The sequence below is a fragment of the Danio rerio genome, chromosome 21 (genome assembly GCF_052040795.2).
Source record: "Danio rerio strain M-AB ecotype USA chromosome 21, GRCz13ab, whole genome shotgun sequence".
NCBI lineage: Eukaryota > Metazoa > Chordata > Actinopteri > Cypriniformes > Danionidae > Danio > Danio rerio.
The window spans coordinates 5387501-5405653 of record NC_141041.1 but is presented as its reverse complement, the minus strand read 5'-3'; the positions used below and the strand labels follow the sequence as shown (position 1 = coordinate 5405653).

Genomic DNA, 18153 nt, shown 5'->3' with positions numbered 1-18153 from the left:
GTGTTTGTATTTGTCTCATCATCATAATAATCTCTTCATGTGGTGTGTATGTGTGCAGGTCAAACGTGTGAGGTGGACATTAATGAGTGTGTGAGGAACCCGTGCACTAATGGAGGAGTGTGTGAAAACCTGCGCGGTGGATTTCAGTGCCGCTGCAATCCTGGATTCACTGGAGCTCTATGTGAAAACGACATTGACGACTGCGAGCCCAGTAGGAACACACACATCTCACACCTCACTTAACTAATGTTATCTTAAAATATGCAAATATGTTAGTAGGCGTTATTTAATGAAGTAAATTTGCATACATTTAAAAAAAAAAAGCTAGCAGAAAAATAAATGAGCTGATGATGTGAATATGTGAGTAACAGTGTGTTTGTGTTCTCTCCCTCAGACCCGTGCAGTAACGGCGGCGTGTGTCAGGACAGGGTCAATGGTTTTGTGTGTGTGTGTTTGGCTGGTTTTCGAGGGGAGCGCTGTGCAGAGGACATTGATGAGTGTGTGAGCGCCCCCTGCAGGAATGGTGGAAACTGCACAGACTGTGTTAACAGCTATACCTGCAGCTGCCCTGCGGGCTTCAGTGGCATCAACTGCGAGATCAACACACCCGACTGCACCGAGAGGTACACACACATTTCAGCATAAAATCACAAAATATATACACACTTTGACCTAAAACTGATGATAAGTTATTTAGGGATTGAACATGTATGCTGATCCTCTAAATTTGTTTTGTATTACATTTATTTGTTATAATTTAAGATGCATGTTTAAAAATAAATAAATAAATTAAAATAAATATATATATATATAATTGAGATGCATTTAATTTATTTAAAATTATGCATTAAATTGTGTCCATTTTTACAATCTTTATACAATGTATTTTTTAGGCAATGTTAAAATATTTAAATATTTATTTAAACTGTTTTCAGTTGTCTGTTACTTCTTATATACAAAATAGTTCATATTGTTTACATATTAGTTATCTATATATTTCATCTATATTTATCTTTATTTTTTCTTAGTTTATTTTCTTTATTTTTTTATATATAATGATTTTTTATTTGAGATGCATTTAATTTTTATTTTATTGAATTTGTTTTGTATACTATTTTTCATACAATGTTTTTGATATATAATTTAGGCATTATTTATATATGTAAGTATATATATTACAACTTTCATTTTATTTATTTTATATATACAAAATAGTTTATAGTGTTTACATATAGTTATCTATTTATTTTTTCTATATATATATTTTAATATATATATATATATAATGATGTATTTTTTAATTTGAGATGCATTTAATTTGATTAAAATTATGCATTAAATTCTGTAAATTTTTTAAATCTATTTTTACAATTATTTTAGATATAAATTAAGCAGTATTTCTATATTTAAACTTTTTCAGTTGTCTGTTACTTAATAGATACAAAATAGTTCATATAGTTTACATATTAGTTATATATTATCTATATTTATCTTTATTTTTCTTAGTTTATTTTCTTTACTTTTTAATATATATGTTTTTTTTATTTGAGATGCATTTAATTTATTTTAATTTGTATGCATTTAATTTTAATTTTATTGAATTTTTTGTATCCAATTTTTTATAAGATGCATTTTATATATAATTTAACCAATGTTTTTTAAAATATTTTTTGTTTGTTTATTTTCTTCATTTTTATTTTTATAATGATTCGCTTTTTTAATTTGAGATGCGTTTGTGATGAGATGATTAGTTTCCGTATATATATATTTTTTGTAAATTTTTGTATCCTGTTTTTTACACAATATATTTTATATATTAAACAATATTTATTTATTTAAATATTTAATTCAGCTTTTTTTCAACTGTCAGTTATTTTATATATGCAAAATAGTTCATATTGTTTACTTAGTATAGATATATTTTTTCAATATTTATCTTTATTTTTTTATTTGTTCTTTATATATATATATATATATATATATATATATATATATATATATATACTTTTTTTTATTTGAGATGCATTTAAACTTTTTTTATTTTAGTTTTTTTTTTATGTATTTTAAATACATTTTGTAGTTAATTGAAGTGCATGTGAAATTCATTTTATCTTATCTTGTTCTTTTAAACGAAATGTTTACTTAATTTAAGCTCAGTTTTGAGTACATTTTTTTATTTTTAAATATACAGTATACTTTTAATTAAAATGCAGTTATCAAAAATTAAAACCATTATGTTAAAGATATATTAAAACAAATTTTTGTTCCTCCTTTCCAGCTCGTGTTTTAACGGTGGGACGTGTGTGGACGGCATCAACTCGTTCTCCTGCGTGTGTTTGCCGGGATTTACCGGGAATTACTGTCAGCATGATGTGAACGAGTGCGACTCTCGGCCATGTCAGAACGGCGGCTCCTGTCAGGACGGATACGGCACCTATAAATGCACATGTCCACACGGCTACACCGGACTCAACTGCCAGGTACACTAAAACACACTGTTTCTCCTATTGAAAGTAATTCTTTACAGTTTGATGCATCAGTAAATGAGCATGCAGATTGTTATATGAATAATAATAATAATATGTGGACTTTGTTTGTATTTGAATTATGTATTATTTTTTATTGGTATAAAATATATAAACCATTATATAACTTGTATGAACAAAATATATACTAAAAAATAAATATTTCAAAATTTTAGTTAACATTGTTTTGTTTTTTATTAAACATTCCATTATAAACATCTATACTATATTTAGTTTTAATTATTTATATTATTTATTTTATTAATTTTATTGTTATAAAAATAAAAAATAAATAAAATAAAAACTTTTTATTTTAATTAATTTTATTGTTATAAAAATAAAAAATAAATAAAATAAAAACTTTTTATTTTATTTTTAATAAACAATGTATTTTAAACATTTAAGAAATAATTATAATTGTTTTTAAAAATAAAATCAAGCCTTTATTTGTCACATACACTTTCATATAATGAAATTGAATATGCTAAGTTCATATTTATTTATATATATATAATATTTCATATTTACATATTATAGTTATGTAGATTTCTCTTATTTGTATGTATGTTTTATTGACCTGTGTGTTTGTTGGTGTGTGTTCAGAGTCTAGTGCGCTGGTGTGACTCGTCTCCCTGTAAGAACGGAGGCTCGTGTTGGCAGCAGGGGGCGTCCTTCACCTGTCAGTGTGCCAGCGGCTGGACTGGCATCTACTGCGACGTGCCTAGTGTCAGCTGTGAGGTCGCTGCCAGACAGCAAGGTAACAAACAACACTTTAATTCAGTGTATTTGTATAGTTTTAACAGTTTAAGTTATTATATATAAGCATAGTTAACCTACAGTTATATAGTATATAGGTGATGTCTGTGTGTACATGTTCAATGATGTGTATTAAGTGTATTTGGGTTGTCCCCGATTGCTGTGCAAGCCTTTTTCTACATTAAAAGCTGTTGTACAGTGTGCGTTTGTTAACCTCTGTGTTTGTGTGTGTGTCAGGTGTGTCTGTGGCAGTTTTGTGTCGTCATGCGGGTCAGTGTGTTGATGCAGGAAACACACACCTGTGCAGGTGTCAGGCTGGATACACCGGCAGTTACTGTCAGGAGCAGGTGGACGAGTGTCAGCCGAACCCCTGCCAGAATGGAGCCACGTGCACAGACTATCTGGGAGGATACAGCTGTGAGGTACAAACACACACACACACACACACTCACACACATTTAGCAGACGCTTTTACCCAAAGTGACTTACATCCATACTCTCGCGCTCACACATTACTCTCTCACACACACAGGTTTGTTTTTGTGAATTGTGGGGACATTCCATAGGTTTTCATTGTTTTTCCTTTAGTTCAGTTTGTTCTTATTGGATTCTTAACATCTGTTCATCATCTCCCTCAGTGCGTTCCTGGATATCATGGTATGAACTGCAGCAAGGAGATAAACGAGTGTCTTTCTCAGCCCTGCCAAAATGGAGGAACCTGCATCGACCTTGTAAACACCTATAAATGCTCCTGCCCACGAGGAACACAAGGTACAGACACTCACATGCAACAGATTCATCATACAATACTCCCTCTGCAGTGTTTTGACTCTTTTCTCTGCTCTTGTTTTGATTCTTTTCTCTGCTTCTATTCTGATTCTTTTCTCTTTGTTTCTGTTTTGATTCTTTTAGCATTGTTTGTTCTGATTCTTTTTCTCTGCTCCTTTTTTGATTCATTTTCTATGCATATGTTTTCATTCTTTTCTGTCTGCTCCAGTTTTCATTCTTTTCTCTTTGCTCCTGTTTTGATTCTTTTAGCATTGCTTGTTCTGATTTCTTTTACCTCTGCTCCTGTTTTGATCATTTTCTCTGCTCCTAATTTGATTATTTTCTCTGCTTCTGTTCTGCTTCTGTTCTCTTTGCTCCTGTTTTGATTCTTTTAGCATTGCTTGTTCTGATTCTTTTCTCTTTGTTTCTGTTTTGATTCTTTTAGCATTGCTTGTTCTGATTCTTTTCTCTTTGTTTCTGTTTTGATTCTTTTAGCATTGCTTGTTCTGATTCTTTTCTCTTTGTTTCTGTTTTGATTCTTTTAGCATTGTTTGTTCTGATTCTTTTTCTCTGCTCCTTTTTTGATTCATTTTCTATGCATATGTTTTCATTCTTTTCTGTCTGCTCCAGTTTTCATTCTTTTCTCTTTGCTCCTGTTTTGATTCTTTTAGCATTGCTTGTTCTGATTTCTTTTACCTCTGCTCCTGTTTTGATCATTTTCTCTGCTCCTAATTTGATTCTTTTCTCTGCTTCTGTTCTGCTTCTGTTCTCTTTGCTCCTGTTTTGATTCTTTTAGCATTGCTTGTTCTGATTCTTTTTATTTGCTCCTGTTTTGATTTCTTCTAGCTCCTTTTTTGAATCATTTTCTGTGCTCATGTTTTGATTCTTTATCTTTGCTCCTGTTTTGATTCCTCTTTTCTGATCCTGTTTTGATTCATTTCTCTGCTTCAATTCTGATTCATTTCTCTTTGCTTCTATTTTGATTCTTGTAGCATTGCTTGTTCTTATTCTTTTTCTCTGCTCCTTTTTTGAATTATTTTCTATGCATATGTTTTGATTCTTTTCTCTTTGCTCCAGTTTAGATTCTTTTCTGTCTGCTCCTGTCTTGATTCTTTTAGAATTGCTTGTTTTGATTCCTTTTATCTGCTCCTGTTTTGAATCTTTCCCTTTGCTCCTGTTTTGAATCTTTTCTCTGCTCGAATGTTGATTATTTTTGCTTTGTTTGCGTTTTGACTCTTTCGTCTCCATATATGTTGATTATCTTAACTTTGCTTGTGTTTTGACTCCTTTGCTTTGCTCCTGTTTTGATTCTCTGCTCGTGTTTTGACTCTTTTTCTCCGCTCATGTTTTCAGGAGTTCACTGTGAGATTGACATTGACGACTGTTCTCCAACTGTGGATCCGTTAACCGGAGAGTCACGGTGTTTTAACGGCGGGCGGTGTGTGGATCGTGTCGGTGGTTACGGTTGTGTGTGTCCGGCTGGTTTTGTGGGCGAGCGTTGCGAGGGTGACGTTAACGAGTGCCTGTCGGACCCCTGTGACCCCAGCGGATCCTACAACTGTGTTCAGCTCATCAACGACTTCCGCTGCGAGTGCCGTACAGGATACACCGGTACGTTAATATGCACTAAGTACAGTTGAAGACAAAATTATTCACCCTTCTGTAAATATTATCTTCTTTTTCAAATATTTCCCGAAAGATGTTTAATAGAGCAAGGATTTTCTCAGTTTAATATTTTTTCTTCTGGAGAAAGTCTTATTTGTTTTATTTTGGCTAGAATAAAAGCAGTTTTTAATAGTTTTAATGCATTTTAAGGTCAATATTATTAGCCCCCTTAAACAATCTTTGTTTTTGATTGTCTACAGAACAAACCACTGACTTGCCTAATTACTCTATCCTGCCCAATTAACCTAGTTAAGCCTTTAAATGTCACTTTAAGCTGTATAGAAGTGTCTTGAAAAATATCTAGTCAAATATTATGTACTGTCATCATGGTTTAATTAATAAAACTATTATGTTTAGAAATAGGTTAAAAAAATCATAACCGTTAAACAGAAATTGGGGAAAAATATACAGGGGGGCTAATAATACAGGAGGGCTAATAATTCTGACACATTCACCTGTATGTCACTGAATGTGTCATGGTCTTTAGAGCATAGTTACGTCTTTAGTGCGAGGCTATGATTTGACAGCACTGATTATCTATATAATTTTATATTTTGTGGTACAAAAGAGTACATAAAGAATAAGAAAGAAAGGAATGATGAGAAATAAAACACCATTCATTTCAGTAGATTTTCTGAAAGTTTTAGAACTTAGTGAGTTTCAAATAAAAATGAAGTTAAAAATAAGCCTGAATTAATTTAAGCTTATTTAACCTGTTTATTTTTAAGCTTATTTAACCTATTAGATATTTAACTATAATCATTTTAAGGTTAATTAAAGTAAAAAAATTTTATTCATTTATTTATTCTTTTTTCCTTCTTTTTTTTAAATTTTTTTTACAAATAAACAAATATATTTAATACATGTTATATAGTAGTGTAGTATGCTAAGAAATGTACTGTACAAATCAACGTGTTTATTTGCTTGTTAAATTCATTTATTTTTTTAGCATAAATTACAATTAAAAAACTATGAAAAACCATCTAATTGGGATATGTTAAATTCAGTACTACAAAACTAAGCGTTGATACATTTTAGTTATGCCTTTCATTAGCTTAAATTCACTACAACAAAAACTATAAAGTATACTTAGGTTTACACTATAAGTAACTATACATTAGAGTAATTTAACAAATGTTTTTTGTAAATTAAATTTATTTTACACATCTTTTAACGTTTTTTTTTTTTTTTTAACTCGTAGGGAAGCGCTGTGAGACTGTCTTCAACGGCTGCAAGGACACGCCATGCAAAAATGGAGGAACTTGTGCTGTAGCGAGCAACACCAAACACGGATACATCTGCAAATGCCAGCCTGTAAGTAAAACCCAAGACTAAACCTGTAATCTGAACTTCCATAACATCCCATAAACAACATCTAACATTAGATTTCTACCATGTGCTCTCCTGGTTACTGTAAATTTCCCTGTCCCATAAATCCACCTAACATTTTGGATTAAATGAAAAATAGAGCTGCGTGTCATCGACAAAACAGTGGGAAGCCATGTGATTGGATGATGGTTCCCTGTGATATGGTGTAAATAGAGAATAGTAGGGGACCTAGAACAGAACCCTGAGGTACTCCAGGGCCAGCTGATGAGCTTTGGATGCCTCTCCTCTCCAGGCACCTCTGAATGATCTGCCGGTGAGGTAAGACTCCAACCAGCAGAGCGGGGTTCCAGGGATGCCCATTGAGGAGAGGGTGGACAGTAGAATCTGGACATTTACCGTATCATTTACCGTATCATTTACCGTTACCTGATTGGTTTGCATCCAGCAGGATATTGTGAGATAAAAATGTGTAAATTTGGTTTTAAAACAACTCTTTTCATTGGTCTGTAATTTTCAACCAATGAGGTGTTGAGTGATGGTTTTAGTGATGTTTTCACTCTCAGGGCTAAGCTTCAAACATTTTTCTAACATTGGTTTTCTTTCGTGTTCTTCCCTCCCAGGGTTACTCTGGCTCATCCTGCGAGTATGACTCTCAGTCGTGCGGCTCGCTGCGCTGTCGTAATGGTGCCACCTGTGTCTCCGGGCACCTGAGCCCTCGCTGTCTGTGTGCACCGGGCTTCAGTGGGCATGAATGCCAAACCCGCATGGACTCGCCGTGCCTCGTCAACCCGTGCTACAACGGCGGCACCTGCCAGCCAATCAGCGACGCTCCGTTTTACCGCTGCTCCTGCCCGGCTAACTTCAACGGGCTGCTGTGCCACATTCTGGACTATTCGTTCAGCGGTGGGCAGGGTCGGGATATCGCCCCACCAGTCGAAGTGGAAATCCGTTGCGAAATCGCCCAGTGCGAAGGACGCGGCGGAAACGCCATCTGTGATACGCAGTGTAATAATCACGCATGCGGATGGGACGGCGGTGACTGCTCTCTGAATTTCGACGACCCCTGGCAGAACTGTAGCGCCGCCCTGCAGTGCTGGAGGTACTTCAATGATGGGAAATGTGACGAGCAGTGCGCCACCGCGGGCTGTCTTTATGACGGATTTGACTGTCAGAGGCTGGAGGGACAGTGCAAGTAAGGAACAAATTGTTTCTCATAGTATTTATTATTAAAACATTTTTATAATTTTTTTTGTTTGTTTTAATTCTGTTTTGCAGTTTTTATGTTTATAATTTTATAGTGTTTTCAATGTTTATTTTAAAGGTTTGGCTTAATTAGGCTTTTTTGGCTTAATTAAGAAAAACGAAAAAGAAAAAAACAATATATATATATATTTATACATGTTTATTTATAAATTATATATTTATATATTATTTATTTATTTATTTATTATTTATTTATATGGTTTATATATACATCATATATTTATTTATTGTTTATTTATATATTATTGATTTTTTATTAATTATTTATTTAATATTAATTTATATACTGTTATTTATTTATATTTCATTTATTTTTATTTATTTAATATAGATTTATTTATAATTATATATATATATATATATATATATATATATATATATATATATATATATATATATATATACATATATATATATATATATATATATATATATATATATAATTTTTATTTATATATTTATGTATTATTTATTTTCATTTATTTATTATTTATATATTATTTATTTATATCTTATTTTTTTTAATATTTATATTATTTATATATAATATTTATATATATATTTTTTTGTTTTTTATTTGTTTTGCCATTTTTAATATTATTTTTTAAAAAGTAAACAAAATTTGCCATTTTTACTTTACCTCCTTTTTATTGTATTATTACAGTATATCTGATAGTATTTTCTAATACTATATTCAATCATAATTATTAAAAATAAATATGTTTGCAATTTCTTTTGTTAGAAATTTCATTGACATTTTTATTGACTGCAAAAAATACATTTGATTAATATTTTTATGAATTATATTATATCAAACATTGATCTCACTTTATTTGTTTTACCATTCTGTTTTCACTATTCTTTTATCTTGTATGTTGTGGTGATATCTTAAAAGACGTTTTATTGATTTATTTTCAAGGACCAATTTAGGGAGAAAAAATGAATAAGATGCTAAATAAAACCTTTTATTTTATTACCAGTTTAAACATATATTTTATATATTATAGTATAATAAATGCTACTGTAGCACTTTTATATAATGGTCCATTAGTTAATGTTAGTCTATTTACCAACATGAACAACCTATTAGTAATGCATTCATTACGGTATTTAGTCATGTTTGTTGACGTTAGTTAATGTTATTCAAGTTAAGTAACGCTAGTTCAGTGCATTAGCTAATGTTAACAAGCCCAATACAGCATTTTAGTAATGCATTAGATATTGTTGAATTATGATTAATAAATGCTTTACAAGATTATTCATGCTTAATGTTAGTAAATACATTAACTAATGTACTATTATTCTAAAGTGTTACCAATGCTGCTTAATAAACATAATATTCTCCTCCGTTTTCATTAATTAGCATTAATTATTATTATTTTTGTGTGTGGGGTCAATTTGGCTTGGGATAAAAGTTATGTGTCATAATAAAAAATTATATATATATATATATATATATATATATATATATATATATATATATATATATATATATATATATTTATATATATTTATATAATTTTTTATTTATATATTTATGTATTATCTATTTTCATTTATTTATTATTTATATATTATTTATTTATATCTTATTTTAAAAAATAACTATTTATATTATTTATATATTGTTTATTTATATATTATTTATTTATATTATTTATATATATTTTCTTGTTTTTTTATTTGTTTTGCCATTTTTAATATTATTTTATAATAAGTAAACAAAATTTGCTCTTTTAGTTTTGCCATTTTTATTTTACATCCTTTTTATTGTATTATTACAGTATGTCTGATAGTATTTTCTAATACTACATTCAATAATAATTATTAAAAATACAATCTTTATAAGATTATTCATGCTTAATGTTAGTAAATACATTAACTAATGTACTATTATTCTAAAGTGTTACCAATGCTACTTAATAAACATAATATTCTCCTCCGTTTTCATTAATTAGCATTAATTATTATTATTTTTGTGTGTGGGGTCAATTTGGCTTGGGATAAAGGTTATGTGTCATAATATATGAAATATAAACCTTAAGGGTTATAATGTTATGGTTGTTTACATGACTGTATTCCATTATTATTCTGTATGTTTAAAACCAGCAGATTATACTACCAGTTTATATTTTACATGTCATGTACTTACTAATATTCAAGTATCTGCAAAGTAATAATAAAACATAATAATAAAAAAAAAGTATGCATGAAGAGAAATGTGAGCTGATCAATAATAACTCCTCTTGGTCTGTGTGTGCAGTCCTCTGTATGACCAGTACTGCAGGGATCACTATGCGGATGGTCACTGTGATCAGGGCTGTAATAACGCAGAGTGTGAATGGGACGGTCTGGACTGCGCTGATGACGTCCCGCAGAAGCTGGCGGTGGGCAGTTTGGTTCTGGTGGTCCACATCCCGCCGGACGAGCTTCGAAATCGCTCCTCATCGTTCCTCCGCGAGCTCAGCAGCCTGCTGCACACTAATGTGGTGTTTCGGCGCGACGCCAACGGGGAGGCGCTAATCTTCCCGTACTACGGTAGCGAACACGAGCTCAGCAAACACAAGCGCTCTGATTGGACAGATCCTGGTCAGCTGATGCAGCGTGCCAGGAGGAGTCTGACATCATTTTTGAAGCCCCGCACACGCCGAGAGCTCGACCACATGGAGGTCAAAGGGTGAGTGGTGATTATTTCAGAAATTAAAGGGATGGTTCAGCTAAAAAAGAAAATTTTATCATCTTTTACTTTGTTTCTTCTGTTAAACACAAAAGAAGATGTTTTGAAAAATGTGGAGACCGGTAACCATTGACTTCAATGACAAGAAAAACAAATACTATAGAAGTCAATAGTTACCGGTTTTCTTCAAAATATCTTCTTTTGTGATCAACAGAGGAAAGAAACTCATAAAGGTTTGGAATCACTTAAGGGTGAGTAAATATTAAACACACTTTCATTTTTGGGTGAACTGCCCCTTTTAGATTATAGGGATTCAAAGTCACATCCAGAATGAAAATTTGTTTATCGTTTGCTCGTCCTTCACTTGTTCCCAACCTGTTTGAGTTTCATACAAGCAAAAAATTAATAATACAGAAATAAATAAATAAGTAAATGCAGTAATAAATGCATTTTAACAATAAATAATGAATATAAAAAATAAAAAATTAAATATTAAATAATATAACTAAAAGAGCAAAATATGTTTTATGTTGTTTTTAACGTTATTTTTAAGACTTAATTAAATGTGTAAAATGCACTGATATACATTCAAACAAACACACACACACATACACACAAATACATATATTTTGTATAATAATAATAATAAGTTTAAAATATATATAAATTATAAATTTTGCAATTTTAATATTATTTTATAAACACTTATTTAAAAACATTAAAAATAAATAAATAAATAATATACTAAGTAATATAATTAAAATAACTAAATATAAATGAATAATTAAAGCAGAAAATAGTGAATGAACTAAAAATAATGTTTAAGTTAATTTGGGATTTTCTTTAATAATAATAATAATAATAATAATAATAATAATTATAGTAATAAATTTTATAAATTACAATATATCTGGTTCATTAGGTTATATATTCTTCTATTTTAAAATTTATATATATTTTTACATTTATATACATTATTAATTTTTTATTTATTTGTTTGGTCATTCATGCATTATATTTGAAAATGAAAACTCAATCTAGGAGTGAACTACTGAATATTTAATTAAAATTTTACATTTGACTTTTATTTATTTATTTATTTATTATTTTTTTTTTTTTTACTCTCTGTTGCCAGATAAATTGAGGTTCACACCTTCAGGGACGGTCTAGTAAATCTGTAGACTATATTACAAAGAAAAGATCAAATTTTTAAGCTAATGAATTCATAAAAATATGACGACTTAAAGCTTTATTCAAAAAGCTTTGAACATAAATGTCATAACAAAAATGAAATTAAGTACAGCTTATATGAACAGTTATAATGACCGCTATAGCCATTGTAGTAGTCATAGTATTAAAGAAATTGTCATTTAACTACATTCTACTAGGTACAAGTTATTACCTTGTACCTTTTAAAGTGGACCTTTTATGTTAGTAGTGGCTTATAAGGTGTTTGTAGCTCCGCCCTTTTTTTGAAAAGAGCACAATCTCATTTGAATTTAAAGCGACAGTCACCAAAGTAGCACAATTAGGATCAAAGCCCAAAAGCTTCCGTTTAAAAGAGTTCTAAAACATTATGTGTGTGTTATTTTGAGCTGAAATCACACACACTTTAGGGTCACCTGAGACTTATTTTACATCTTGCAAAAGAGGGCATAATAGGCCCCCTTTAAAAGTTTAGTAGGCAATAAAGGGTTTTGGATCAATGGACACTCATGATGCTGACACTTCCAGTCTGAGCCAGATTGATTTCATATGTGTAATGTGTGTGTATATATGTGTGTGTTTGCAGGTCTATCGTGTATCTGGAGATTGATAACCGTCAGTGTTTTCAGCAGTCTGATGAGTGTTTTCAGAGCGCGACCGATGTGGCCGCTTTCCTCGGAGCTCTGGCCTCCAGTGGAAACCTCAACGTTCCCTATATCATCGAGGCCGTCACCAGTCAGTCACACTTCATTTACTGTTATACACATATTTATGTACTATATATATATATATATATATATATATATATATATATATATACAATACTCAACATTTGAAATTAATCTTAATCTTCCATCAGAACTGTCCATAAAGAAAAATGATTTGAACAATAGCAATATTTTTATAATTGCATGCAAAATCACCATTTATAAATTATATGTATATATTTATACAACAGTTCTGTCTGGTTCTCGAATCTGATTGGCTGATAGCCGTGATAAAGTTGTAATATCAGCACCCGTACAGCCTCTTTACCCTTTGTGTATTACTCCGCCCACATACAGCCAGCAAAAAGCAGACACTACAGATCTAAAGTTTAAAAGATGCTTGCTCAGCTGTTTAACTGTCAGCTTATGATTTGTGATTTGAATCCATTGCAGAAGAAAATAGTTCCTCATACAAAAGGGTTTTTGAGACTCTCCATGTTTGATTTTGTTTTTATATACACAATTATGCCGTCAAACTGTTGTATAAACGCAATATCACACTCGTAGCAGTGTATATATATATATATATATATATATATATATATATATATATATATATATATATATATATATATATATATATATATAATTTATTTAATAATACATTTATTTGAATTATTTATTAGTTCTACAACAACAAAATTTTGGATATAGTTTCAATTTGTATTAATATAGTATTTTAAGTTACCATTTATTTTTGCATTTACATTTTTAGATTGCTGTTGTTTGTTTATTATCTATTTGTTTATTTTTATTTATGGATTTCTTTTTGCAATATTGATACTTATCCTGCATAATATTTATATTTTGGTTCTCATATTTATTTTCAATTTTCATTTGACTTCTTGTTTAAGTTTCAGTCATTGTAATATGCGCAGTAATTGTGGTTTTATTACATTTTAATATTACAGATTGCTTTAATGCATTTTTATTTCCGTGTTATTTCACTTTCTTGTTTACGAGATGTGTTTTCTTGATGATAATGATTAGTGTGGAAAGTACATCAAATATTTTATATAAATAATCGAATAAAAACGTTTTAGTATTTTACATCAATCAAATTAAACTTATTATAGTTATGCAAGGAAAACAATTCAGTTTTTAGTTAGTTTTTTATTTAATTATTATAGTTTATTTTCATTTCATTTTTTCTATTGTATGTTTTAGTAAATAAATTTTATGCTTTTGTCATATTATAAGGCTTTAATATTATTTAAAATATTTTATTATTATTAGTAGTAGTAGTATTTATTTGTTAATAATTTAATACTTTTTAATTTTTTTTAATTAATTGTTTATTTATTTTTTGCAATTTTGGTACTGGCATATCAGTAAATCAGCATTCAACGTTTCTAATTTTTGTTTGTCATTTATGTTTGGCTGTATTTTAGCTAAATTTTAATCAGAGAAAATTAATTCTTTTTTTTCACCATCTCAGTCAACATTCTAACGACTCACACACTGATTTTGTTTGTCTGTGTGTGTGTTTGAACAAAATGAGATTTTAACAATAGCACTATTTTTTTATAATTACATGAATCTATATTTAATAATTATATATTTATTAAATCATTTATTTATTGAAATGTAGTTTTATTTATTTGTTGTTTTTATTTTTCTTCTTTGTATAATTGTATGCACTGACATGAATCAAAATATATGATATGAAGCTATAATGCATATATTATAGCCGAGTACAGTATACAATTTCAATATGACATGCATATCTACAATATCAGATTTTTTGTTGTTTATTTTTTTGTTTTCTTTTGTTAATTTGCATTGTAAAAATAGTATATCATTTCAAATCTAAATAATTTATGAAAAACAATTTATTTATTTGCATTATTTATCAATTATGCAATAGCAATCTTTTTTATCCACTTTAAATTTTTATTAATATAGGATTACCAATTTATTTTTGGATTTTAATTTTTAGAGATGGTATGAAGGAAAAATGCATCTATTATAGCTGAGTGCACTATATAATCTAAATATGATGTTAAATATGTGCATGTGCAGGTGAAGGTGGTCCCCCAAAGACTGGTGAGATGTACCCCATGTTCCTGGTCCTGCTGGCTCTGGCTGTTCTGGCTCTGGCCGCTGTCGGTGTGGTCGTCTCCAGGAAGAGGAAGCGGGAACATGGCCAGCTTTGGTTCCCCGAGGGATTTAAAGTCAACGAACCCAAAAAGAAGAGGAGAGAACCAGTGGGAGAGGACTCTGTCGGACTCAAGTCAGTTTCCACACACTTGCATGAGAGCAAAATATATTCTGCTTTGGTTAGCTCTTTAATTTAAGCCGGTTTTATTTGTATTTATTGCTTTTTTAGTTGTTATTGATATTGTAAATCTGCTTTAGGTCAAGACATTTTTATTTCTGTAACACTTTTATCATGTAGATGGTGTCAAAGCAGCTTGACATAGATGAAGAATAAAAGTGTAAAAAGCCATAACAAATATTTATATTAATATATTTATTTATTTACTTATGTATTAGTTTGTATATTTTTCATTTTTTTGCGTAAGTACATCCGTCATTTGTAATATTTTTAAATTGTTGTTACCATTTCCAATTATTTTAAATTTAATTTATTGTAATTATTGATATTTAGCGTTTGCTTTTTTAAAAATGTTTTTTTAAGCTTTTTTCATATGTAAAAATAAAAGATCTGCACTCATCCAAATTCAGCACAAAATGATTTTTCCATATATTTATAATAATAATAATAATTATAATAATAATAATAATAATTATTATTATTATTATTATTATTATTATTTTCTAAGCACTTTAAATTAAATCTTTAAATTGAATCTTTTAAATTAAATCTAAATGAAAAAAAATTGTGTTTGGTGCTTTTATCTTTGCTGGTTGTGGATTAATTTTAAACCATAAAAATCATTTGGTGACATAACTATTGTTCACCTTTTATTACATGTAATGATGCTAACCTGTGACTCTGTGTTCCATCAGGCCTTTGAAAAACTCAGACAGCTCTCTGATGGATGAACAGCTGAGCGAATGGGCTGAAGACGACACCAATAAACGATTCCGGGTGAGTGAGAAAACACCGTCTGTATTGAAGACCCTCTGAAATCAGCATATTTTGATTTGTCTGAATAAGTTTGATTCATAAATGAGATGTCCTTTAATATTGAATTGCATATATATTAGCTGTCTCGATACTGGAATTCGGTACCAATTGATACTGACATTTTAAAAGCATCCATTTCCCGCTAACATCTGAGCGCTGTTGAACACTTTCCTAAACAGTGCTGATTTGCCATAATGTCCATGTGCTCAACAGAAATAACTGTGATTGGCTGTGAAGGTCATCAGTCCACTGAACTCACCGCTGTTCACTGAGTGTAATCACAGATACAGGGACACTGGAGCATTTCAAAGCCACGATTCATCAGCAGATCGCTCATATGTCAGCTTATAGACAAACCAGCTGATCTTCACAGCTTTAAAAAGCTCCAGTGTTCTTGGATCTGTGGTTACACTCTATAAACAGTGGTGATTTTGGTGAACGGATGACCTTCACTGCCAATCACAGTCATTTCTGTTGAGCATGTGATCACAATGGTAAATCAGCGCTGTTTGAGAACACGCTCAACAGTGCTCAAATGTTAGCGGGAAATAGACGGTTTTAAAATTTAAGTATCGAATGGCACCAAATTACAGTATTGTGACAACCCTAAAATATATATAGTCAAGTCCAAAATTAATTAAACCCAAGCAAAAAGTTTTTGTTTAAATGTAAATAGAAGCTGATGTATATTTATTCTGAAATGATCTTCTTGAGCATTGTCTTATCATCATCGTCTTATCATCTTCTGAGTCACTTCCAGTCAAAAAAGCTAACTTCCTGGATTTGGGACTATATGTTTGGTACATTTCAAACAATGGCTGTGATATCAATCAAACACAACTGGCTTAAAATGGGAGGGGCTACTCAATATGCCCCACCCTGTTTTCATGTTCAGTTAAAATTATGTCACACATCAAAAAGATAAAGGTTAGCTGTGGTTAGCTGAGCAGTTTGTTTATGTTGTCAATCTGGCAACCTCCATTTGCATAGAGTCGTCAGAGGAAGGGTTGGGTAAAAAAAAAATAACTCTCCAGTGTTTTGAATTCTATCAGTGCACCTTTTTGAGGAAATGTGTGTGTGTGTTTGTGTGCAGTTTGAGGGGCAGAGCATTCTGGAGATGAGCGGTCAGCTGGATCACCGTCAGTGGACTCAGCAGCATCTGGACGCTGCAGACCTGCGCTTGAACTCAATGGCTCCGACGCCGCCGCAGGGCGAGATCGAAAACGACTGCATGGACGTCAATGTCCGCGGGCCTGGTGAGCCTGGTTTATATAAAAATAGAAACACTTTCAACACTGCATTCCTGATTTAAAGTGAAATTAAAATAAAGGTTTTTTAGATGTTAGTATCAGTATTGTTAGTTTTAAGGATATCCATAAGCTAAAATTCCCCTTTAGAAACCGATATAAACATCCAAAGCTTGCAGTCTGTCACTTCAGCCTAAATGAATCAACGGTTTAATTCAATCACCTCATACTTCAGTTTTTCATCAAATCTTCTGACCAATCAAATGCTCTCTAGTGTCTGACATTAAGCTCAAGCACTCTCACTGGCAGAGCTGTTTAAAAAAAAAACACTATTGGCTGTTTTTTAAAAGGGGAGGGGCTACTGTATGTCCCGCCCTTCCTCCATCTTCATGTTTCAGTTGTGATTACGTCAAACATCAAAAAAAAAAGCACATTTCAAACCACTTCACAGGATGTTTAAACTCTGACGTGAGACTAGTGTTGTCACCAAACAAAATGAAATAAAATATGAATTAATTAAAAATATAAAGCAATTTTAAAAACATTTTTAAAAAGCTTATATTCAAATTAAAATTCTGAATATTAAAAGTAAACAAAAGCTGTGTCTCATTTCAGAGGCTGCATCCTCTAAATGATGCAGACTTCAAAGATGAGTCCATCGAAGTCCACACAGGCTGAACCGAGCGTTTTAAAATGAGATGATCTAGGCCCCGTTTACACTAGTGCGTTTTAGTTTTAAAACGACATTGTAGATCAAAAACGATCCGTGTCCACACAAGTGTTTCACCTAGCGTCTCTGAACATATCTCCGTCCACACTACGCCACCAAAAACGTATATCACGTGACCATTCGCGT

General features: G+C 30.8%; 1 protein-coding gene across 2 annotated transcripts in view; it reads left to right on the top strand.

The window, feature by feature from the left end:
- The window catches only part of notch1a (notch receptor 1a), a 72336-nt gene that overhangs the window by 45825 nt on the left and 8358 nt on the right, over nt 1-18153 (top strand). Inside the window, 14 exon segments of one of the 2 annotated variants that reach the window (NM_131441.1) lie at nt 59-211; nt 395-623; nt 2279-2480; nt 3129-3282; nt 3519-3703; nt 3920-4052; nt 5403-5660; nt 6916-7028; nt 7664-8235; nt 10570-10983; nt 12776-12924; nt 14979-15189; nt 15930-16011; nt 17144-17306. In NM_131441.1, the coding sequence (NP_571516.1) occupies nt 59-211; nt 395-623; nt 2279-2480; nt 3129-3282; nt 3519-3703; nt 3920-4052; nt 5403-5660; nt 6916-7028; nt 7664-8235; nt 10570-10983; nt 12776-12924; nt 14979-15189; nt 15930-16011; nt 17144-17306 (3018 nt within the window). 2 annotated transcript variants of the gene reach the window in all.